The sequence below is a fragment of the Spironucleus salmonicida genome, chromosome 5, assembly GCF_000497125.1.
Source record: "Spironucleus salmonicida strain ATCC 50377 chromosome 5, whole genome shotgun sequence".
NCBI classification, from domain to species: Eukaryota; Fornicata; order Diplomonadida; family Hexamitidae; genus Spironucleus; species Spironucleus salmonicida.
The window spans coordinates 1,658,732-1,681,728 of NC_090600.1; the positions used below are offsets into that span (position 1 = coordinate 1,658,732).

General features: G+C 27.7%; 18 protein-coding genes across 18 annotated transcripts; 15 read left to right on the top strand and 3 right to left on the bottom strand. All coding sequences in view use genetic code 6, as the record gives it.

Moving 5' to 3' along the window:
* Positions 1-344: 344 nt before the first annotated feature.
* SS50377_25578 (uncharacterized protein) lies at positions 345-1,664 on the top strand (the record flags this gene model as incomplete). The annotated part of the gene is made up of 1 exon (XM_067909410.1): positions 345-1,664. One exon carries the CDS (start codon positions 345-347, stop codon positions 1,662-1,664), a length of 1,320 nt encoding a protein of 439 aa, XP_067764231.1.
* Positions 1,665-1,700: 36 nt separating this feature from the next.
* On the top strand, positions 1,701-3,128 carry SS50377_25579 (uncharacterized protein; the record flags this gene model as incomplete). The annotated part of the gene is made up of 1 exon (XM_067909411.1): positions 1,701-3,128. The coding sequence occupies one exon, from the start codon at positions 1,701-1,703 to the stop codon at positions 3,126-3,128; it is 1,428 nt and encodes a 475-aa protein (XP_067764232.1).
* Positions 3,129-3,785: 657 nt separating this feature from the next.
* On the bottom strand, positions 3,786-4,430 carry SS50377_25580 (Cyclin fold protein; the record flags this gene model as incomplete). Its single annotated transcript, XM_067909412.1, has 1 exon — positions 3,786-4,430. The coding sequence occupies one exon, from the start codon at positions 4,428-4,430 to the stop codon at positions 3,786-3,788; it is 645 nt and encodes a 214-aa protein (XP_067764233.1).
* Positions 4,431-4,557: 127 nt separating this feature from the next.
* SS50377_25581 (uncharacterized protein) lies at positions 4,558-6,372 on the top strand (the record flags this gene model as incomplete). The annotated part of the gene is made up of 1 exon (XM_067909413.1): positions 4,558-6,372. One exon carries the CDS (start codon positions 4,558-4,560, stop codon positions 6,370-6,372), a length of 1,815 nt encoding a protein of 604 aa, XP_067764234.1.
* An 8-nt stretch (positions 6,373-6,380) lies between these two features.
* SS50377_25582 (uncharacterized protein) lies at positions 6,381-7,904 on the bottom strand (the record flags this gene model as incomplete). Its single annotated transcript, XM_067909414.1, has 1 exon — positions 6,381-7,904. The coding sequence occupies one exon, from the start codon at positions 7,902-7,904 to the stop codon at positions 6,381-6,383; it is 1,524 nt and encodes a 507-aa protein (XP_067764235.1).
* Positions 7,905-7,981: 77 nt separating this feature from the next.
* SS50377_25583 (Transcription elongation factor SII) lies at positions 7,982-8,704 on the top strand (the record flags this gene model as incomplete). The annotated part of the gene is made up of 1 exon (XM_067909415.1): positions 7,982-8,704. One exon carries the CDS (start codon positions 7,982-7,984, stop codon positions 8,702-8,704), a length of 723 nt encoding a protein of 240 aa, XP_067764236.1.
* Positions 8,705-9,015: 311 nt separating this feature from the next.
* On the top strand, positions 9,016-9,363 carry SS50377_25584 (uncharacterized protein; the record flags this gene model as incomplete). The annotated part of the gene is made up of 1 exon (XM_067909416.1): positions 9,016-9,363. One exon carries the CDS (start codon positions 9,016-9,018, stop codon positions 9,361-9,363), a length of 348 nt encoding a protein of 115 aa, XP_067764237.1.
* Positions 9,364-10,190: 827 nt separating this feature from the next.
* On the top strand, positions 10,191-10,658 carry SS50377_25585 (uncharacterized protein; the record flags this gene model as incomplete). Its single annotated transcript, XM_067909417.1, has 1 exon — positions 10,191-10,658. The coding sequence occupies one exon, from the start codon at positions 10,191-10,193 to the stop codon at positions 10,656-10,658; it is 468 nt and encodes a 155-aa protein (XP_067764238.1).
* A 40-nt stretch (positions 10,659-10,698) lies between these two features.
* On the top strand, positions 10,699-11,601 carry SS50377_25586 (uncharacterized protein; the record flags this gene model as incomplete). The annotated part of the gene is made up of 1 exon (XM_067909418.1): positions 10,699-11,601. One exon carries the CDS (start codon positions 10,699-10,701, stop codon positions 11,599-11,601), a length of 903 nt encoding a protein of 300 aa, XP_067764239.1.
* A 500-nt stretch (positions 11,602-12,101) lies between these two features.
* SS50377_25587 (uncharacterized protein) lies at positions 12,102-14,714 on the top strand (the record flags this gene model as incomplete). Its single annotated transcript, XM_067909419.1, has 1 exon — positions 12,102-14,714. One exon carries the CDS (start codon positions 12,102-12,104, stop codon positions 14,712-14,714), a length of 2,613 nt encoding a protein of 870 aa, XP_067764240.1.
* A 487-nt stretch (positions 14,715-15,201) lies between these two features.
* On the top strand, positions 15,202-16,281 carry SS50377_25588 (uncharacterized protein; the record flags this gene model as incomplete). Its single annotated transcript, XM_067909420.1, has 1 exon — positions 15,202-16,281. The coding sequence occupies one exon, from the start codon at positions 15,202-15,204 to the stop codon at positions 16,279-16,281; it is 1,080 nt and encodes a 359-aa protein (XP_067764241.1).
* Positions 16,282-16,335: 54 nt separating this feature from the next.
* Positions 16,336-16,809, top strand: SS50377_25589 (Eukaryotic translation initiation factor 1A; the record flags this gene model as incomplete). The annotated part of the gene is made up of 1 exon (XM_067909421.1): positions 16,336-16,809. One exon carries the CDS (start codon positions 16,336-16,338, stop codon positions 16,807-16,809), a length of 474 nt encoding a protein of 157 aa, XP_067764242.1.
* A 205-nt stretch (positions 16,810-17,014) lies between these two features.
* On the top strand, positions 17,015-17,740 carry SS50377_25590 (Nitroreductase; the record flags this gene model as incomplete). The annotated part of the gene is made up of 1 exon (XM_067909422.1): positions 17,015-17,740. The coding sequence occupies one exon, from the start codon at positions 17,015-17,017 to the stop codon at positions 17,738-17,740; it is 726 nt and encodes a 241-aa protein (XP_067764243.1).
* A 29-nt stretch (positions 17,741-17,769) lies between these two features.
* SS50377_25591 (uncharacterized protein) lies at positions 17,770-18,399 on the top strand (the record flags this gene model as incomplete). Its single annotated transcript, XM_067909423.1, has 1 exon — positions 17,770-18,399. The coding sequence occupies one exon, from the start codon at positions 17,770-17,772 to the stop codon at positions 18,397-18,399; it is 630 nt and encodes a 209-aa protein (XP_067764244.1).
* A 49-nt stretch (positions 18,400-18,448) lies between these two features.
* Positions 18,449-19,246, top strand: SS50377_25592 (Queuine tRNA-ribosyltransferase; the record flags this gene model as incomplete). The annotated part of the gene is made up of 1 exon (XM_067909424.1): positions 18,449-19,246. One exon carries the CDS (start codon positions 18,449-18,451, stop codon positions 19,244-19,246), a length of 798 nt encoding a protein of 265 aa, XP_067764245.1.
* A 12-nt stretch (positions 19,247-19,258) lies between these two features.
* SS50377_25593 (uncharacterized protein) lies at positions 19,259-19,792 on the bottom strand (the record flags this gene model as incomplete). The annotated part of the gene is made up of 1 exon (XM_067909425.1): positions 19,259-19,792. The coding sequence occupies one exon, from the start codon at positions 19,790-19,792 to the stop codon at positions 19,259-19,261; it is 534 nt and encodes a 177-aa protein (XP_067764246.1).
* A 130-nt stretch (positions 19,793-19,922) lies between these two features.
* SS50377_25594 (uncharacterized protein) lies at positions 19,923-21,929 on the top strand (the record flags this gene model as incomplete). Its single annotated transcript, XM_067909426.1, has 1 exon — positions 19,923-21,929. The coding sequence occupies one exon, from the start codon at positions 19,923-19,925 to the stop codon at positions 21,927-21,929; it is 2,007 nt and encodes a 668-aa protein (XP_067764247.1).
* An 80-nt stretch (positions 21,930-22,009) lies between these two features.
* Positions 22,010-22,774, top strand: SS50377_25595 (Triosephosphate isomerase; the record flags this gene model as incomplete). The annotated part of the gene is made up of 1 exon (XM_067909427.1): positions 22,010-22,774. The coding sequence occupies one exon, from the start codon at positions 22,010-22,012 to the stop codon at positions 22,772-22,774; it is 765 nt and encodes a 254-aa protein (XP_067764248.1).
* Between the last annotated feature and the right edge of the window lie 223 nt (positions 22,775-22,997).

A 22,997-nucleotide genomic window follows, 5' to 3' on the forward strand; every position in this document is an offset into this window, starting at 1 on the left:
AAAAATCTATATAGAATTGGATTAGCTTAAAACTTGTCCCTATAGTTAAAGAATTATCGTTAATAAGTCATACTAAAATATTTTCTTAAAAATTTTTAGATAATCCCTAATAATATTAACGATTATAATTTACAATTTACTAGTTCCTAGCAAAATTATATATTATCATGAAGGACCCTCCAGAATTCTTAATGCTAATTTTTTCTATTGTTTAATTTAGTTTGAAGATATTTTTTGATAATATTATTAATACTATTAATAATAAATCACCATTATAAAATATTTTTAAGAAGAAATATTTTAAAATTGAATCTGAAAAAACATCTGATTAACATGTAGAATAGATGATGTACAATTTTAAATCAACCCTTGTTTTTGGTATAATAATTAGACATATTTGTGCTGATCCTTACTCTAATAACATCTTCTAAGATAAATAAGATGAAATAATACTATAAAACTTGCTGTTTGTTTCAGATTTTGTTACAGAAATAGCATTAGGATAAGAAAATGGTCCCTTTAACATTTAATAGATTCAAAACCCATTGGATCAAGAAATTATTTATTGGAAATAATTTACCTAATCTAACTGTTAGCAACTTAAATAAATCATCCAACATCTAGTAAATAATATATACGTTCCTGATGATGATTTTGATTTTATTTAGAAGTATTTAGCCTAATAGCCCGAAGACACAGAGCAAAAATTAGTTGGTAATATTTGGCTAATACCAAGTTAACTTGCAGAATACATCGATTCTATTCGAATTTTATATGCCGATTTTATTAAATATTCTATGAATAAATATGAAAAGTTTGTTAAATAGGTTCTTATAAAACTACCTATTTAATCTACATTATAGATTTAAAATATAAACACTTTCTAATATACCGTAGATCAACTATAAATTCTTTCACAAATCTCACCATCACCTAAACTTAAAAATATAAAAATACTTGCAGTATAATTTAGTGATGATTTGCCGATAGAAATTGATCATTCTATTTCGGATAAATTATACTATATGAAAGAAAATTTAACTTAGGTAACACAAGAATTTACCTAAGCATGTCAAATTACTATACTTGAACCTATTTTTTTCAAGTCTTCTGAGCTAACTTATTATTAAAATACTTGTCTTAGATTAATATAAATATTTGAGATTGAAAATCTTATTTAGTCTTAAATATCGCATATTTAGTCATTGTAATTTGAAAATGAAGATGAGTTTAACTTAGTATTTACAGACTTATAAGAGTAAAGTGCTTAAATAATTAGTAAAAGTAATGATAATCTCAATAAAATGGCAGACTTTCAGGATATTTTAGATTCATATAGATACTAAAGTGGTTTAATAGAACGACTAGTTCAAATATTAGAATTAATTTTAAATGACTAGTCCGAACCAATATATAATAATATTGATGTTGAAATCGATACATAATTAATACAGGACACATTGCAAGAGCTATTATTATAAGATGAAAGTTCAAATTTACCTTTAATATAAGCTATAAAATGGCATAATAGTTCTGTAAATCATGTTTCACTAGCGAAAGCTAAATAGTTTGTTCCATAAACTATTTTTGAAAGAGTTTTCATGTTTAAGGATTAAAATTAGCATGACTTTAATTCTGAAATTAAAAGCAAATTATATGATTGATTTAATATATTATTATTAAAAATTATAAAATATAGAATGAACTTTGGATGCAATAGATGTATTCTTTTAGAAGAACAGATATTAGAGTTACAGGAGTTGGTTACTTAGGAGTAACAAAAAAGAAATTAGACATCAATGATAGCAGAAATGTTAAGAGATACTTGCATGAATTAAATATAAGAAAATGAAAAGGAAATTTCTGAACTTAAAAATACAATATAAACTAAAGAAGAAATCGTTAACTCTCTTAACAGTTTAATAAATACATAAACGATCACAATGAAAGAAGTTGAAGACTAAAGTTTAAAAGTAACTATTGAATTTTAGAAATCAGTAGCTGACTAATCCAACAAACATGAAGAAATCAAATTACAGAAAATTATTTTAGAAGAATAAAACAGTAAGAATTTTAATATTATTACCGAGTTGTAATAATAAAAAACGAATCTTGAATAAACTCTAAATACTTAAGAAGTTTTATTTAAAGAATAAGCTGATAAATTAACAGAAACCACTAACTTTATTGCAGAAAATGATATAAAGAATGAGTAAAGATTCAAGACAATATTAGCAGACAAAGAAAGATATTATATTGAATAAATTGCCGATTTAAAATAAAACAAAAATTAACTTTATTCCGAAAAAACTTAATTATATCAAACTTTATCTGATAGTAAGCAGTAACTGCAAAAGTAGTAGTCATAAATTTAAATTTACGAGCAATAATTTGAAGACTCAAATAATTTATTAGTAAACCAGAACATTCAAATAAAAGAATTGGCTGAATAGCTTTCATATATATAAAAAAGTTTAAAGATTTCTAATGAAAAAATCGAGTAAATCGAAAAGGAGAAAGATCTTACCACTTCTTTATTACAAACTACATAAATTGAGTAATAATAGGTTTAACATAGTCAGATTACGGCAAAATAATATTAACTAGAAATGGAAAATGAGAAAACTTAAAAATTAGAATTACTGAATGCTAACATTACACTTAATGATGTTCTTATGAGTAAAGATGAATAAATTTCTCGGTTAACTATTGAAATTACCAAGCTAAATACTAAATTAACATAGTATTAACGAAATGATATTTTAGCATGTAACCAGATTGATATTAATGTACAAAGATTAACTTAATACTATCAAAATGCAATAACCAAAGTAATAGAAGGACATGAATTTGTAGCAAAGGCTTCGTCAAGTTTTGAAACAAAATTATAAATACTAGGTGAGGAATTGGGAGAATTTACTACATTAAGCTAGATTAAAGAGTTTATTATTTATAATTTTGATGAAAGAGTAAGCATTCTAATCTAAAATATATTAACTATGGATTTGTATAGCGAAAAAATTGAAAGAAAGGGTATATGCAAAATGAAGTGCTTCCCATTTGATTCTTGTGGAGGTACCTATGAGTTAATTATTGTTTTAGCTTTTCTATTATGGGTGCAAATGTGATATTTTGATATTTATCTTTAATTCACTATTCCTAGATAATAATTTGTATTAAATTTAATTGTTTACTTAGTTAAATATAAAATTAGCAATGATTATCAAATATTTTACTTAGTGCTAAACTAATTGTTCATATTTTCGTATTGTCTATAGTAGATAACTTATACTTATATACTGTGTAACTAAGACTATAGATTCTCTTATAAAACATTACTAGTTAAATAGATGTATCAAATTTATTCAACTAATAATGTGTTACTATATGAACTATTAATAAAATATTTATTTAATAGATAGAAATAAAATATGTTATAAAATACTAAACGTATTGAACTGATATACAAATAGCTATTATTTCATTTTCTTAATTTAAACCAAAACATAAAATAATTTATTTCCAATAGTAGATTAAATCTATGTAAATATATTTTCTTAAATAACACTTATTGATAAATAGTATAATTTCTTTTAAAATAACTTATTGGTAATACCTCTGCTTTTAATTATCTATATAACGAGTTGCCAACTATAAATATATATAACAATAGTTTAACTAAAGTCTATGTTTTATTGTAATCTATCAATTAGTATACATTATCAGTATAATTATTTTGTAGTTTATTTTATAATTTTTTAATGAAAATAAATTGTAAGAATCATTCAAGACATCTGTTATATTTATTTTACATCATTACATACATATGATATCAGTTCCTCAATACCCCAGTCATCTAGCAAGTATACAGTTGTATGAACTTCACCATACCATTCATTCCATCCGATAATGCTAATTTCTTTATCTTCTTAAACTTATAATGATTACCATATTTTTTTCAAATTATAATAATAATCCTTATAATCTTATGATTCCAAAAATAATTTATAATCTAATATACCAATAAAAACTCTTTCCATCCTTACCAGCTAGTTTTAAGAAAATAATGAAGTACAAAGGCTGAAGCTTTTTGTACTGCATGACACATCATCCCATGTCTTTGAAGCAAGCACAATAGCAGTGAAAACAATTTTATAAAAGTTTGTTTACGAAAGATTTACTTAGGTATGCGCTTAAAATTAATCAATATAGATCAATGCTGCTATTAGACACTCTGGTTCAATTTATGCCTTTCGGAAGAGCTTGTAAATAAAAAGATAGATATCGTTAAAGGATACTGAGCAACTCTACCCTTCAAAAACGTCTAATAACTTGGTAACTTATTTTTATGACCCTCTTAGTTAAGACTACACAAGCTTAGAATATAAAACACACGTTATACCTTTGACAGTTTAATTAAGTCTTTGCATTTAATAGAAATGTAGATATTCGAATGACTACTTTTCGTTAGGAAACTGAAAACGTTTCAAATGATTATTTATATATTAGTATATTTTTATTTTATTGTATTTTACAAAATTATAACTATCGAAAAAAATGAAACATGAAACTTCAACAATCGACTCGATGCAGCAGTCAGAATCAGTGTCAGTTATAGTATAGAAATACAGAGATAAATACTAATCATCCCTGAGCGATGATTCAAAAAGCTCGTAACAGTCATAAGAGCACAAATTTTAGCCAGCGTAACCGCCAACAAAACAGTCTGCTCACCCATTATCCATCTCTAACTTTTAAGAAGACAGCTCTCCTAAAGAAACGCTCTGTTTGACTGCTATTTAGTCAACGAGTTCATCTAAAGTACTCGAAAGCCAACTAAAACAGCCAGAACCTACAAATTCGCAGCCTATATTATTACCAACCGTCACTTAGCTTATTTTTACGCAGATAGAGGACCTTAGAAGCGAGGTTAAGGCCCTAAGGCTCGAAAATCAAAACCAGGCGCTAGAGCTCAGGAGATTGTCCCAAAGGCCTGCATTTCAGACACAGCCTCAGCGGATCGACACGACAGAGGTAACGAAACTAGCACTCTAGACCTTCGTCGTCCAACAGTTTGAGAATTATAAAAGCAGCATTGAAAGGGACCTTTTTGAACTCAACCAACATGCCAAGCGGTCAGTTTACGACCGGACCGCTTGCGTGAACTCAGGAGTTTTCTATGAGCAGGTCCTGCGTCGGTTGGTCTGCGTTGAGAGCGCCGTGTAGGCCAAGGGTGAGATGCAGGATCAGGAAATGCAGCTGATGCAGAACCAGATTGACAGCTGCGCATAGGTCGTCCAGGCTAACTTTTTATCTCACAAAAAAGCGGTGCAGATTGTTGCAGACCTGTCGGACGGCAAATTTCAGGAGGTAAAGAGGGCTAACAGGAGTCTCAAAGGTCAGATTCGGGTTTGCAGGAAAATCGTAAAAAAATCACATGCGATCCTAGCAAAGGAGATGGAAATGATCAAAGCGGAGTTTCATGGGACGATTTAGCGGGTTTAAGAGTTCGCTGAAAGCGCGAACTCTAACTGCCAGAACCAACGTTAGTTTATGGATAAAATCAGCAGCGAAATTGGAGTTAAAAGCAAGATAGAGGAGCAGTTTAGAAATGGAATTAACAAGATTTAGGAGGAGCTGGTTTAGCGAATATAAAGTGCTGAGTAAGATATATAGGGGTTATTTGGGGTTCGTGGAATTAGCGTTTAGTAGTCAGAGAAAATTGTCAGAGAAGCTAGGTTAGAGCAAATTCAGCATAGAGAGGATATTTTAGTATAAGATACCAAAGTAGAAAATTAAAAATAAATAGTTAAGAATATATTATAGCAATCAAAGGATGAGAAAAAGGAAGCTGATTAACAAGATTAAAAAGGTTATGGAGCAAACGATCCAATTAGAGCACAGAAGCTTACTATTTACAATAAATAAACGTCACTATTAGATAATTCTTAGCTTTTAGATAAGGAATATTTATATTAAACCCCATTTAATGCTAGTATCGAAGAAGAGTCTTGTACCGAATATGCAAAAGATGCCCATTATGGTTAACATTAAAAACTTTAGTATTAACCATTCAATAATATTCCATATAATACAGATTACGGAGATAAAAAATCATAAAAGTTATTGAAAAGTGATATTTAAAAAATTAATAAAGCTGTTCGAAGCCCAAGCTTGGGCAAGGTTGATCTGAAGCGAGTTATTAAAAATATGTAGAAAATGAACCCATTAGAACCTGAGATTTACAAAGGTAGTAAAAGTAAATAATATAAAAGAGATAACATTGATGATATTTTAAATAAAATAGATAACATGAAGCGGCGGGTAGGTCAAAAAGAAATATATTAAATGTATAGCGATTCAGATGATTGATATGTATTTCACTCTAATTCTTCATCAATATCATCATTAACATTACCATCTAGCATGTCCATTAGTAGTTCTCTACAACGTTATTAGCATTTTCGCAGTTATTCTAAAATATCGCTGTTTGTACCTTTCATACTATATAAAGTGCCTAAAGTAGCTTCAATTACACTCATCAACATTCTTCCAGCGACAAGACAACCTTATTAATATTAAAATCCTTAAGTATTTATTTACTATAAACTATCCTATTGGCTGAATTAGTCTCCATTATCATACAACTTTGTTGCATTACCTACACCACCAGTTTATACTAATTATCTCAGCATTCTAACTTCATCCTATAGAAATTTTAAATTGTTGTTACTCTGAACCTGGTGCTCATCTCCCATTTTAACAATTATTTTTTTAGATATTGATTTTTTATCAAGAACATTTTCATATAAATCCTTATATTTTTAGCATAATGCTCTTAATCTCTTAATCTGTTCTTCTAGTTAAACAAGCGAATATGGTTTTTATAAAAGTAATTTACGATTAAGGTTTTCAATTTCTTTATTTTGCTTATTAAGTTTTTGGTTTATATCGTATGATTTTAAATTCTAACAGTATTCATGAAATGTAGCAGATAATTAAACTAAAAGTTAGTTTGCTTCTGAAGTTTTTATAGTTACACCATTTATTCTTTATAACTTAGTGAAATTTTAAATTATGTTCAATGCTTTTCTAGGAATAAAGTCAATATTTTGCATGTTAAATTACTATTCCTGAATAATATAAGTCTTTTTAAGTTCTAAATCATTTTCATTTGCCATATCTTGCTAAATTTTGTCTAAATATGCCTAAAAACTAACAAAACTTTCATCTTGATCTTTTTGTTTTAAATCTAACATATTAGCATTTTTATACATCTTTTAATACAAATCTCTTTTACTAAACTACGGTGCATTTATTTCATTTTAACATGTTAACAAAATCTACATACTACATTCATTTTAATCAATAAAAACCGGTAATATCTCAGCATCTCCTGCTACTTGCAAATCTTTAAATATACGAACTGCATATTTAGGAATTTTGTTATTTTACTATCCTAAGACATTGAGAATTTGTAATAAAGCCTAAATTGTTTTAATCAATACACGTGAAAATTCTTTTTCTTATTAACACTCTACCTCTGCCTATGTAATTGAGCGCTTTTATACTTCTGCAAGTTTTTCTATGTTTCTATCAAATACAACTTTCTATTTTGAGGAAAGCTGCAGTTGTTTATTTTCAGCTTAAAGCTAGACTATCTCTTATTCCTTCTAATAAAGTTAATTTTTAATTTTTCTAAGTTCTATATCACGTTAATCTGCTAATTAACGCATTGTAAGGGTTTCCTGGGCTAAGGACCGAGCGTCTGAGTGCGTTGAAAGGCGATTTCCTTCTAAAGTAGAGAGCAATTACTTAGTACGGGATTTATACTTTTCTTTTGATTCAGTTAGCTCTTAAACCATCTTTTAAAGCCGTTCAATCTCTTATTCACCTTAATACATTTAACAAAAATTCATAAAGTTAAACATATTTTTCATATATAATAATGTGTGAATATAATATATTTTCCCCTTCCACAATGGAGTACATACAACTCGTTGACAATTTAGTCGCTGATAACGTAGAGTCATAGGACGCATTATATTAACTCCTACCATTATCAGTTACACCTGCTATAGCTTCTTACGAGCTATCATCTCCCGATACGAAGCGCCAAAAAGCCGTAGATATTTTAGCTAAAACACTCGCACTAAAGATTGAAATAGACTCACTTCAGAATCTTAGAATGGATTTATAAGAAGCATAAGATCTCTCAGGACACCTTAACATTGCCCTTTCGGAACTATTTCCGAATGCAATTTTACATGAGTCGTTCTACTACTTCTAGCCACAGTTCCAAGATGCTGCGGCGTACCGAATCGAACAAGCACTACACGCTAGATAGCTGAATTCGAGGGACTACTTCGATGCATTTTTGCTGCTAGAAACGGCGCTTAGCCATAGTGAGAACTCCGTTCTGCGTTTTAAGGCGTTGTTCGGAATCAATCACCCTGTAGCATTAGCGAATGCAAAAAAGAGCGATTTGGAACCTGAATACGAAAAAAACCAGAGAGCAATTGCCACAGAAGATATTCTGGCGAGCAAGGATCTAGGAAGATACGTTGTGGAAACTGGTATAAAATGCAAAAAATGCGAGAAAAAGACAGTCACAAGATAAGAGAAACAAAGCAGGTCAGCTGACGAAGCTACGACTATATTTTATACATGTTCGAGCTGTGGTTACAAATGGAGTGTAAATTGAAGGTTTTATTGACATATTTTTATATTTTTATATACAACTGACAGTTAGCGAGTAACCGTATTGTTATGATTAAACATTAATTTGAGGAACTATAAATAGTATAATTGGTGCAATTTTATTGATTAAATTATCGGTAGTAGTTTAATGTAGTTAATTATAGTTCAATTCAATTCGTTGCATCGGCATAATGAATAAATTGAAATTTGACATAAACCAATATGCTTCTCATGATAAAGTCAGTCAAATGATAGTCTAATATATAGTAAGAAATTCATATGCAGTGTTTTTAAGAACAATTGCGAACCTCTGAAATGAAATGGTTCGGCGAAGTAATTTTGCAGCGAATGTTTTTCAAGAGGAAACGGTTTTTAGTTCTAATGGATCCACCTTGTAGTGTTTAAATATTTAGCACAGAGAGTTAGTTTTAGAATGGGAGATGCCCTAATGTGAGTTACAGTTTAATAGGTGCTATTGCATCATTTATTGTTAAAGATGAAGATTTATGGGTAGTAAATCTATAGGTGGGTATAAAGAGGCTATAGATATGGAGCAAATATGAAGATGATTTGAACAACATTGTTGTTTTCGTTAATCGTGTGGCAAGTCAATATTCTATAAAGTAAACATTGGAGGTTTAGGAAATTAATGATATTATATGAGTAATTTGTGTATTTCGAAAATGTTAGAAAATATTAATAAATTATTAAGGAAGACAATTCCTTCCACAGAGTTAAAAGATGTTATCTCCTTTACTACATTAACATCTTTTTATATAATAATAAATGAATAAAAACATTCTGTATTGTATCATTATACGTTACCTTATGATCCTATTATAATACATTAATTTAATTTTAGGGTAGATAAGATGTTCATTCGTGATAATTTTTTATACTGTAAAGGACAAAATATTTACTAAAAGATGGATTTAAAAACGACTATTGTTTAATAGTTATATAAATGTGAATATTTAACTACCAATTTTACTATTAGTGGTACTAGTATAAAGAATATTTTAACAAATTAGATTATTTATTAATTTGATAATGATGATATTATTAATGTTTTTGAATAAGAGGTATCTTTGGCAGTTTAGACAAAAGATTAAATAATTTTTTATGCTAAAACCAAATCTAATCTTTATTTACGTTAAATATTATAGATTAAAGGAGAATGTTTTTAATATTAAAACCTAATATGTATTTTTGGAGATAGTTTTCTAGTTTATCAGGGTTTTGAATTTTAGAGAAAAATCGACTTAAATTTTAGCAATATAATTTAAATTGGTAACTAATTTTATTGTTCTCATAATGCTGATTTATACTAAATAATAATTGGTAATAATTTTAAGATTATAGTTAGAAACTTGAAAATTAATATTAAGTCAAATATTTACTTATCTAATGGAATATTATAATTTAGTAAGTTAAGAAATATGGATATAGTTGACTAGTTATTAATAACTAAGCAAGACTTGGGCTAAAATATGAAAGGACTTTAATCAGATTTAAAATTTAATGATAGAAAATAAGAGCACTAATCAGCAATATAGTTAGAAATATTAATAAAAAAATTATAACATATATTAAAGGGAGACTATTTATCATCTAATAATAACATTATTGATACATAACTGTTATTTTAAGATACAGTTAAAAATGTTTAGGAATGCTAAAAAACATTCTAAGTTGTAGATAATAATATAAAAGTTAGCAGTAATATCCAGTAACTTTATTAAAAATTAAATAATTATCCTATTAAGATATCAAAGTAAACTTAGAAATAAGAAGTATAATTAACCTAATAAATTTTAAGAATATATGATTTATTTGAATAAGTAGAAAAAATGCGTTAAAAAATATTTATTGATGAATAATAATTTAGCCCAGAAATAATACTAGAAGACTTTGATGAAATAAAATTAATGGAAAGTTCAGTTCATAATCAAGAATGATTATTTATCATATAATATCATATAATATCATAAAATTTAAATGAATTTTATAGATCATTACTAACAGTTTTATACAAATTTACTTCATTCATTCAGATTAGTATAGTAATATCATGGCTTTGCACTGAGTGATCTTGTCGATAATTGGGGTTTGGAATTAAGAGAAATTTCAGTTGGCTTACCACTAGTAGCTTTCAATTCATTTAAATTAAATATTATTTTAAAGAATATTGGTGATACTTTATTAAATCGCTTATTTGGAGGGTATTAATAGTGCTTTTGTGGTATTACAGCTGTGTAGTTCATATTTTAGAATTAAAATATTAATAAATTGATATCTTGCTGTACAAAATGTTAAGGTACGCCAAAAATAGAAGATTATCCATTAATAATATTCAGCTCATTTTACAGTCTAAAAGGGTAGGTATAAGATAATGTAATTTTAGACTAGGCAGAATATGAATTATAATCAGTTTATTGTTTTGATTTAAGTAATATTTTTAAAGCAGCTTTACATATTCAAAATGATGTGGTTGTGGCTTGTTATAATAATTGTGTAGAATTTTTAGATAAACGATTATTTGATTTGTATAAACTTGATAGTACTATTGGACGTTGTTTTAAACTATTTGGCTATATTAAATATGCAGGTTATACTTTGAAAGATAAATATATAAATAGTACTATTAATATAGAGGATTAGTAAGTCCAAGATTAACAAATTTTATAAGAAATCCACAAATAGAAAGAAATTACTTAACCTCTTATAATAAATGAAGATTTTAATTTGAGAAGAAATGAAATTTAAAGGTGGAATATTAATGGAAACACATTATATGAATATTTTCCTATTGAAATGACTGATAACAAACACCATATACACCAATTTCCATTGAATAAAAAATTAAAGGAGTTATTAATAAAAAATTAAATAGTGTTTTGATTACGATAATATATTAATTTTTATAGTATAGAAAATGCTAGTATTATTACCTAGGTTAAAACAATTAGTAATCGATATACACTAATAGTGAATAGTAACTGTCGTACCATATTCATATGTTTAGAGTACTTGTATGTAAATATTGGATTGGTAAAGCTATGATCGATAAAGTCTTTAATAAATTTAACTGATTTACTTAATTATATATATATTAAATTTACATTCTATTCATAATCATAATGATAACAAATTTCGCATAATCTTTTAGTCTTAACTAAAGTTAAGTCACAACGATGTCAAATTATATTATTACATCATTATTTAATTATATTTAAGTTTTTTAGTATAAAAATCGTTAGATTTATTAATTTTAGCTGCTAAGTCTTCCGTCACCCCCTAGTATAATACATGCGGTTGAGGATAAAATTTTTGCTTTGTGCGATAATTATTTATACGTAACTGAAGTAAATAGATAAAGCTAATTTCTTAATACAGGTATAATGATCGATAGTTGCATATCAGTTGCAGTTATAAATAATACAATAGCCTTAGCCAATTTAAAACGAATCGATATCTTTGATATAATTTCAGGTTAAAAGAAAATTAGTATTACAAGTGTCGAAGATATTGTTAAAGTTATTTCATGTGATGATTAATTTGCTTTTATTAGCTTGTAATCAGTAGGAATAATATTTGAGAGCACAAATAGTAAATACGTGGTTTAGCCTCATTTATAGCAAAATATTAAAGATAAAGCAAAGGATATAGAGTTTAAATATGTTGATTTAATTTATGATAAATGTTTGTATATTGTTAATTATGATGGTAAAACTATATTACTTGATAATAAATTGACTACATTGAGGTGGTAAAATATTGAGGAACTTAAATTTATAGCTTAAAATATTTTTAATGTTGATGGGAAGAGTATTATTTTATTTGATAATGGTGTTTTAAAGATAAATAAACAAGATAATCTTTAGTTTTTAGGAAAAGTAGCTTTCTCTAAAATTAAAAATTGCTAGTATTTATCAAATTATTCAATTTTAAAGGGTATTGGTGTTTTTGGAGATATTATCCTAGTCCTTTCAAATGGAACAATAGTTTCTATTGCAGTTGAGATTGTGTAGGGGTCAAATGGTAAGGAGCGAGTAGGTACTGTACAAAAAATATATGAACTTGGTGGAGGATTGAATTAATCAGCACAATCTTCATTGTACCATTAATTTGTAGCAAAATCTTCTAACAAATTAATGATAATTAGAGATTTAGATAACTAAAAAGACATGGCACTAGATTTACTACCATAATTTATTAAGCATATTTTCCTTAATGATGATGTTATATTAGGTATACATAAATCATATAATGTAAAAGATTACCAAGTTCCAAATATATAAAATAGTTAGTTAGTATTATCATTTATAAATAGATTAAAGGCAGGTCCTGTTAAATTTTATGGATTATAAAGTATTAATTAGACTGATTTTATTGATGTATTTGAATTAGATGATTATCTTTCAATAATGTTTGCAAATAAGAGCGGAAACATATCATCATTTATATTAAATATGACTTAAGATCTATAAGAAGTTATTACACATGATTTAAAAGCGGAACTACTTAATATTAAATAAATAGATATAAATAATTTTGCATATATTACTAAAAATAATAAAGTAGTTATTCTTAATATTTAATCAAAAGAATCTACCTTATTTGTTAATCTAGACAAGTTTGCTAAAATTTTTTCATTGACAGTTGATAAAGAAAAGAGGCTTATTATTATTGGTGTTATTTAAGAATTCATGGATAATAATATTATGATATACTAACCTAAAATATTTATATATTAAAAAGGGAGCCCGACGTTAATTTCAGCTATTTTGTTAACAGAAACATCCAATATTTAGGATTTACCAATAGAACATGATATTTTACTACTAAATATGAATAATTAAGCCGAGCAGCTTTGTTTTGCTATAATATATAAAAATTAATTACAAATACGATTACTGTGTAGTGGAATTATATTGGACATAATTGATATTAACTAAATAAATGTAACCGACTAAGTTTATATGTCTTTTTATTAGAATAAATTGAATTTAATATCAAACTAGTTTTATCTTCAATATTCAGGAATAACATTGGATACAATTTAAAGTTATATTGATGAAGGCTTAAATTATGAGCAAGCTTAACAAAAAACATAGTTATTTAATGAATTTGATGATACTTAATTCAATACTTAAATAAATAACTCGTACAGTAAAGCAGTATCGTCCGCAAATACTACCAAAAGCCCAACCTTAGCTATTAATATTTAAAATGAGTCAGCTCCAACAGTATCTGAGATTTAAGACGAATAGTTAAGGAATGGTTTAACTGAGTAAAAAATTTCCATTGTTAAGAAGTCAATAGCTGAAATGTCAAGCGATTTTGATGAAGATATTGAGAAAGTAGTTCAAGACACAATAAAAACTAGAAATAATGTCGATGATTTAGACGTATCTTAATTAAGCAATAAATAATCGGAAAGCTTAACATAAAATTTGTAAAGAGTTATTTAAAACATTTAAGTTATTAATGAAAATGATTATTTTCCAATTTTTAATTTAAGGCCTGATTAAGATTTAGAAATTGATGTAGAGATAGATAAGGCTTAAAATGAATAAATAGTTGGATCCAGTACATTGCTTAAGACTCCAATAACTCCAGTATATAGAGACTCTATTTCTAATGATTTTGACGATACAGTGAAAGAGATCACAGCTTCACAGCTAGTTAAATTAGAAAATTCTTAAACTACAATTTCAACAATACCAATTGAGTTAAATAACCAGTCTTTAACTATGTCAATAAGTCTCACAAGTACTTTAGTCTAGATGTAGTAAGTATTAAATTAGTAAATTTTGCTCGCAGAAACTTAGGATATAAATTTACAATCTATACCAGCTAATTAACGCAAAGAAGTTAAAAAACAAGTGGATTTGCTATAAAATACTATTAGACGAATCAATTTATTATATGATTTTGATGATGATGTTGAGAAAAAATTAGAAGAACTTACAAAGACACTTTTAGGAATGACAATAAAAAGTGATAAATGATATTTTTATAAGAAATATATATATTTATTTTTTACAATAATGCGACAATTTTCAAAAGCAAAGTAGTATTATGGCATATCTGCACTGCGTCCATAATAAATACAAGAGCTAGATGACGTTGAGCTAATATTTCAGAGTATTAATAATAAAAATCCATTTATATTAAATACATAAATTAATCAAGAATTGGATTTTGTACATTCAGATAATTAATTCAAAGATATAGTTAGAGAGAAACGAAAGCAATATTATATTAGGCAAAATGAAACCAGGAAATATTAGTAACTACGAGATTCACATTAAATGGCTAAAAAATCATAGATTTTGCAATATGAAAAAAATAAGGTCAATAATTTACTGAATTTTATTTAAAAAAAAATAAGGTAAGATCTAGATTTAACATACAAAATAAATAGATAGTATGCGCAGAGTAAAAAATTTTATTGATTAAATATAATTACCATTATATATAAGTTATTATGTAAAAATGATAGTAAATAATAAATTGATGGTGGATCAATAGCAATTATAGCTTACTAACGAAAGTTTACGATCTCTAGTATTCAAAATATATAATTCTAAACTATCATATCATGAGTTTCTAATAACCGAAGGGAGAATCCAACCATAATAGATACTTTAAATTCCGATGATAGTAAATTCATCAATAAGCATGATTTCTTAACATTAATCATTTTAAGACGGATAGACACTGGTTTGGTGTTTTGATGATACTGAAAACACGGTGCTCTAGGTTTTGCGGCTGAAACAGCGAGATTTGAAAAAAATTGTTTTCCAACTAAGTAAAGAAATTAACAAACCTAAACAATCTTAATTATAAGAGATTCAATTGCAATAAATTTCTAATTTGGTAAATAATTCGTCTTCAATAATTGATATTAATCTGCAGCCAATCTAACCGTAATAGCTTGTAAATAATTTCAATATATTTTCTGAAGATACAAAAAATGATATCATGTCATATTCTGGGATTTTTGACTAGGTAGAACTCAAAAATGAATCTATTCCAATTCATTAATTGTAGAATAAATCAGAACTACAACAAAATATCAACAATGTAACGTAAAACTTTGCACCACTCAGTTTTCTCCCACCAAGACCTAATTCATTTGTGAACCTTATAGAACAGCATACACCAACACAACTTAGACTAGAAGAGTAGAATATCTAGCGAAATTAGCATTTAGATGATTTAAACAGTGATGAAAACTAAAACAAAAAACATTAATAAGAATCAAATTTTCTTAAAATGTCAGATAGTGGAGATGGTTAAAATATAAAGAATGAAGAATCTGAAATCATCGGATTATAGTAGAAGATTTAGGATGTTGAGCTTGTGACTGCAAATCTTATTCTTCAGGCTGAATACGTATAAGAGATGGATTTGACACTAGATAAAATGGCTCAATAGATTAATAGGCTGACGAAATAGATTGTTGGGAACAAAAGAATGATTGTACACGGCAGATTTGAGTAGTATTTGACGTGTTGTGTTCTAATTTCAGTAGTTTTAATTTTGAAGTTTTCTTATAGACTAGATGAATGAATATATAATAATATAAGTTTAATAATATACTTTTTCTTTTCTTTTCCTTTCGCAATGCCACCAACCAAAGGGGGAAAAAGATAGAAAAAACACTAAGAGAATGAAACAAGAGATATGGATATTGCTCGTTAGTTAGCCTTAAAATAAGAAGGTGAAGAATATGCACTTATTTTGAAGGAATTAGGTAATAGAATGTTCCGTGCATATTGTTTTGATGAAAAGGAAAGACGTATCCATATACCCAAATCAATTCGTTAGAGACTTGGAGCTGGTTCTTTAGTTCTTGTTGCTAAACGTGAATATGCTACTGAGGATAATGAGGCGGATATTGTACATGCATATTTTAAAGAAGAAATCAAACAACTTTAAGAGTTTGGCTATATTTCAGATAATTTAGAGGCAATTATGGAGGCTAAAATTGGTACTGCAGCAATTATGGAAAATTTAGGTAAGAAAAGTAAAAAGAACGAGGTTGTAGAAGATGAAGAGTAATAACAAGAAGAGTAGGTCGATATTGATGATTTGTGATCTATTTTTCTAAATATGTTATTTAATTGTAATTAGTTATATAGTTTTTATTATTCATAGATAAATATAATTAAGACAAAATAGATAGATTTTTCATTTGCTTGTAAAAACTTCCTTTGATGAATAAAATATATATTTGGATTAAAGGTTAAATTTTATTAAGAGCATACTTATTTATATATAGTTATTTATATCTAGTAATTAAATGCCAATATATTTAAACATAGATAATTGCACAGGTTGTTCGAGTTGCGAGACAGCATGTTCTAAAGAGGCTTTAATAATGATAAACAATAAACCTGTATTAAATTCGGATGAGTGTGTTCTATGCGGTCATTGTTTTGCTATTTGTCCAACAGGATGTTTTTCGTTATTAGGTTATGAATCTGAAAATTTATAAATGGATGTTAATAATATTATTGATGCTATAGTAATGAGAAGAACGATTCGCCATTTTAAATAAGAAAGTGTCGATTAAGATTTATTATATAAAATAATTAACATCAGCAGGTATGCACCATCTGCCTCAAATAAACGTCCAGTTAAATTTTTAGTTATAGGAAGATCTACCATGTAACAATTACTTCCTGTCATTGTAAATTAGTTACAGCTCACTAGCAATGATAATACATATCTTGTATATCGAAATGCTCCACATTGTATTATCACATATGCATCTATGGATTTAAAATATCCACCTGAATAAGATGCTGCTATTTATTTAACTCAGATTGAATTGTATGCACAAAAGTATGGATTAGGTACATTTTGGGCTGGTAGAGTTTCGAATGGACTCTAATAGTAAGGTGCTTAAATATTAGGGCTTCAAGGCATGTCAATTCTAAGTTGCATGGGTATAGGGTATCCAAATATAAAATTTGCAAGACCTGCTGCAAGGTAGGATGTTGGAAACGTAATTTGGATTGATTGAGAGTTGTATAGTATCGTATTTTTTATAAAATGTAAAGACTAGTTTAAATCGAGATCCCTCAACCTGTTGGGATTAAAGTAATAACTGCTGGCGATGTTGTATAAATATAGTCATCTGAGTAAGCTTGGTCATACAAAAATAAACAAGTTAATCCAAACTATAACGAGCACTTAGGATTATGCTTATTGTTATAAGGTTATCTGCAGGCAAGATTGAAAAATGATAAATCTATTGAGCTAATTAAAAAAAGTATAGAGTTGGTACCAAATTCTTTTAGAATATTGTCGTCTGATTTATATTTGATGGCAAAAGCTTATATATTTGAAAATAATATATCTGGAGTACCAAATATGTTGTCTACAAAAGATTTAGATGAGTATTCTATTTCATATACTTTAGCTACTACAGAGGCTTTATTTATAGCAGGATAATATTATAAGTTAGCAGTTGAATAATTATAGTCTTAAAAATTGAAGGAGTGGTGCTAGTAAGGTGTATATAGATGTTAAGAGAAAGTAATTTAAACTGGAATCTATTCTATCTTTGAATAGGCTCCAAATATAGCTTATACGTTATCACTTAAACTTAAAGATAAAGAATAAAAGGCTTATTTATAAAATATAATAAAATAAAGATTAACCAAGAATGTATAAAAATGACTTTTATTATTATATATAATTTAGTAAACAAAAAGAATTACCACTTTATATGCTTTACTTCAAAACTAATTTTGGATCAATTCCTCATATTACTCCACGCTTATTGAATGACATCGACCCAGAACACTAATTCGGATTATATTTAACCTACGATGTTTTAAAATATGATAATATTACGTAAACTTTAAATTAGTTTATTAATGACGATCGAAAAATTTTATTAGGACCATCATCTCCACAAATCACTCCAATTATGTAGAAAAGCGATGTAAAAGTAAAAACCAAAAACGGTTTCATTACTGTATCTCATGAATTATGGAATAAAAAATTAAGCTAATTTAATGTTAGAGCGATTGCTCCAAATCCTCACCCGTAAAAGAAAAACGTTACCAGAAATGAATTTCTTACATTTTTAAAATTTGAAGGAGTTGATTGGGTATACAATGCCGATTGGAACGATTTTTCAGCCTCATCAGCTGTGTTTAGCGATGATTTGGAGCTTTTGAGAAAACTACCTTCTAAAGAAAAATATTATTTTGTAGAAAACAACTTATAGAATTTTAAGGATGCCGCTTAGCTCGAAATTAATATTATTTGCGATATTAATGATTTTTATACTAATAAAGAAATAATGCTTAAAAATGACTTTTAATTTCATTTTGTTAAAAATGTAAAATACGAAGCGACTTGCTAAGTTCTGGATAATGAGTGCAAAAACGAGTGTTGTTAATATAGCAAAGCATATTTAAGACATCTTTTGAACTGTCATGAGTTAACTGGGTGGGTATTAATGTAAATTCACAATGTAGGTGTATTATCAAGATATTTTAATGAATAAAAAGAGTGAAGATTGCAAAGTTCATTTTTTATATCTTAAATATAAAGCAAACAAAATGGCTGTCATAAAGCCAAAAGTATAAGACTTGCAAACTGTTTTAAAGTTTGAAGTTGGAGCATTCTTTTTAATTTATTTTTTAAGGGTTGCAGGACTACCTTACTCCATCATACTACTTACCATTTAGCTAGCTGCCAAGATTTGGCTCATGTCTGCTTTTTCTAAAATACTTTTCTCATTCTGCTCTGTTTTTTCTGCCAAGAATGTTACTTCTTAAAGCAGCTTGCTATTTCTTCTTAATATAGTAGAAATATTATCATTTGAGTTATCTTCAATGTAAACAAGCCTTTATTGTTCCATTGGAGTAATTCCTAGTTAGGTTTCTTATAACTTCAAAGTTAAAGTGAACTCAGTTTTTGCTTTGATTCTACCATCTAATTACTCAAATGTATGAGCTGCTAGAGGATTATTATAGATCTTAAATACTATATCTGATGTGGTTGTATTTTGTAATACAACTTTAGTTTACTTAGGTTTGATTACATTGTCGACTTACATTAGAGTTGATTATGAAGAGGAAAAACCGTAACATTATATGCTATAATTTATAATTATACTAACTCATACTTTTTAAAACATGAATATTATGTTTAATTATATTATAATTAAATGCAATTTTTCTCGAACAATGGAGATATAAACATATATTTTTTGTTAAAATGAGAGCCTTGCTAAGTAGCTTAATTTTCCTCATTTTCTCAACATTTAACCTGATTTTTAACCCTAGTATGATACTGTTGTTTACTCAACATTCAATTCAGAAACTATATTGAGATCCACGTTAAAAAATGAATAATTAGATCTATAAAAGTAATAGATATATAAAATGTGTGGTTAAAACTGCCTATTTGTTTAGAAATTGGACCAGTTAAAAAACTATAAGGTATTTGAGCCCCTTTATAATGGATTAAATCTAGCTAAAACGGAGTCAACTGTGTTATTACAGCAACCATATTAGATTATATTATTACTTAAGTTGAATGAGCAAAATCTATAAAAAATCTAAAAAGTTAGTTAGCTATTTGGTAAGTTATAATTTTTGAATGCTTCTCTATCATCTTCTTTAATTTCTGAAGAACTGCCGTTAGTAATAATTTCCCCAGAAAAACACAAAAAAGCATAATAAGAATTAATTAATAGTATACTAGAAGCTAGAAAATAGTTTTAGGACATCAAAAATATGTAATTTCCAGAGACAAACGATTCGATGATATAGGCAAATGACGAAGAAATTTCCCCTAAAAAGAAATCAGTTTTAAGCCAGTCACCTAGTTCGTAAAATAGTTCCAATAAAGCGATGACACCTACACTGGAAGAAAAATAGTCTTAGTTGCCACCTTTATTTTAAGGATCTTATATCTAACATTAATTATAAAATAGTGATGTTAAATCACTTTAACATTAAGTGATTTCACCTATATAGGGTTATAAAGAATGTTCATAAAACTCAGAAGTAGATATTTTAGCGGAGGTAGAAAATAATTTAGACGTGCTGAATAATGAGGAATTATAAGATATTATCAAAGCTAATGAATAATTTTAAAACGAAATTATTAATGATTCTAAGTAATCTACTGAGAGTATTATGTTTAGCTAATAGTTGACTAGTTTAAACTAATCTCCAATTAGGATTAATAATAATAGTTAAAGTTAGCTTCCACATTCTCCTTATAATGATGTATAGTCTAGATTAAAAGACGTAGAAATAATATTATAAATGAATAATAATTCAACATTATAATAGTCACTTTTTGTGATTCAAGAATTAATAGATGATATCAGATTAAATAGTTAGCAAGATCCCAAAGTTTAGGAGAATTTGACAGCATATTTTAACTTTTAAAGTTAAGATGTGAAACCTGAGAATGTTATATATTTGACAGAGGTAGAACAGATAATAAAAAAGCACTAATTATGCTACTCAGATTCTCTAATAGTATTAAATAGCGCAATAAAACCTACTAGATAATTAAGAACTAGAATATAACCTCTTCAAAAAATTGGGCTTATGTTAGATGCTAGTTATTACCCAATTGATAAATAAAACCTGACTGGCAAGTAGGATGTTATTAAAGCACCGAAGGAATCATCACCTATAGTATAAAACAGATTTACATTCCATCATACTCCGTTAAATAATAACAGTTCAAGTCAGTTAAAAGAGAAATAATTATCATAAAATACCAAATCTAATGAATATCAGTATCTAGATTATAATCCAGATCATTTATAAGATATGTCGTTAATTGAAGCCCAGACAGTCCGGGCATTATAGTAGTTGGGCGATAAATTGGAATATTCTGTAAATGTGAAAGAAGAGGCATTAAAATCTGGAATATCTTTTAATTATGATGATTTATATGAAAATGGGATATCATAATCTAAAAATATATCACCGGTAGTCGCTTAAGAATTTAATGATATCAAATCAGAACTACATTTGATTAAGGATCAAGTATCTTAGATTTCGTAAAAGGTTAAAGACTCTAGTATTGCTGAATCATCATTTTATGAACGATAGAAATATGCACCAACAGTTTAAAGAATTCACGTTCCTGCATATAAAGGTGATTCTTTACTAGATAGAGTTCACAAGGCTAGAAAGAATATCTTAGACATAAGATAATCATAATGATTTTGTTAAATTATTATATGTATTTTATTACATAAATTGACATAAACCACACAATATTATTTAAACCACAAATTTTAAAAATGGTACGTACTCCTATCGTTGGTGGAAATTTCAAGATGAATGGAACTATCAAGTTCATAAATGATCATGCTGAGGTCTTAAAATCCATTGCTAAGAATAACGTAGAAGTTGTGATGGCTCCTACTGCTCTCCATGCTTCTCTTCTTTAGGCTCACCTTAAGGACTCTCACGTTTGTGTTGCTGCTTAGAATGTTTATGACTAGAAACCAGGAGCTTTTACTGGGGAATTAGCAGTAGAAATGCTTGTTGATGCTGGTATCAAGTATGCCATCATTGGCCATTCTGAGCGTAGACGTATCATGGGTGAATCCAATGAACAGTCTGCTAAGAAGACTCTCCGCGCGCTTGAGGCTAATATAACTGTTCTCTTCTGCATTGGTGAAACTCTTGAGGAGCGTAATGCTAACAAGGTTGATGAAGTTAACTTTGCTCAATTAGCTGCTCTTAAGGCTGTCATCACCCCTTAATAGTGGGTAGATGTTGTCATAGCTTATGAACCCGTTTGGTCCATTGGAACTGGTGTAGTTGCTTCTCCTGAGCAGGCTCAAGAAGTTCACGCTTCTATCAGAAACTGGCTTAAGAAAGAAATTTCTACTGAGGTAGCTGAAATGACTAGAATCCAATATGGTGGTTCTGTTAATGGCAAGAACTGTGCTGAGCTTTCTAAGTGCGCTGATATTGACGGTTTCTTAGTTGGTGGTGCCGCTCTCAAACCTGAAATTGTTGAAATTGTCAAGATTCTTGGTGAAACTAAGAAGCAGTGATAATATTAATTCAGTATCTAGATTTACTTATACTAGGGTCTATTCTCAAGCTTTACATTAATAATATGTAGTATTTAAAAATATCAACTGTTCCATTACCTTATGAATTAGGTTCCGACTTTATCTGAATATTGCCTTGGTATAACATACACTAGATATAAGATACATTAGTTTGAAATTCAGTGAAACCAAATATTAAGTTTTTAATTAATTTAACTAGCTA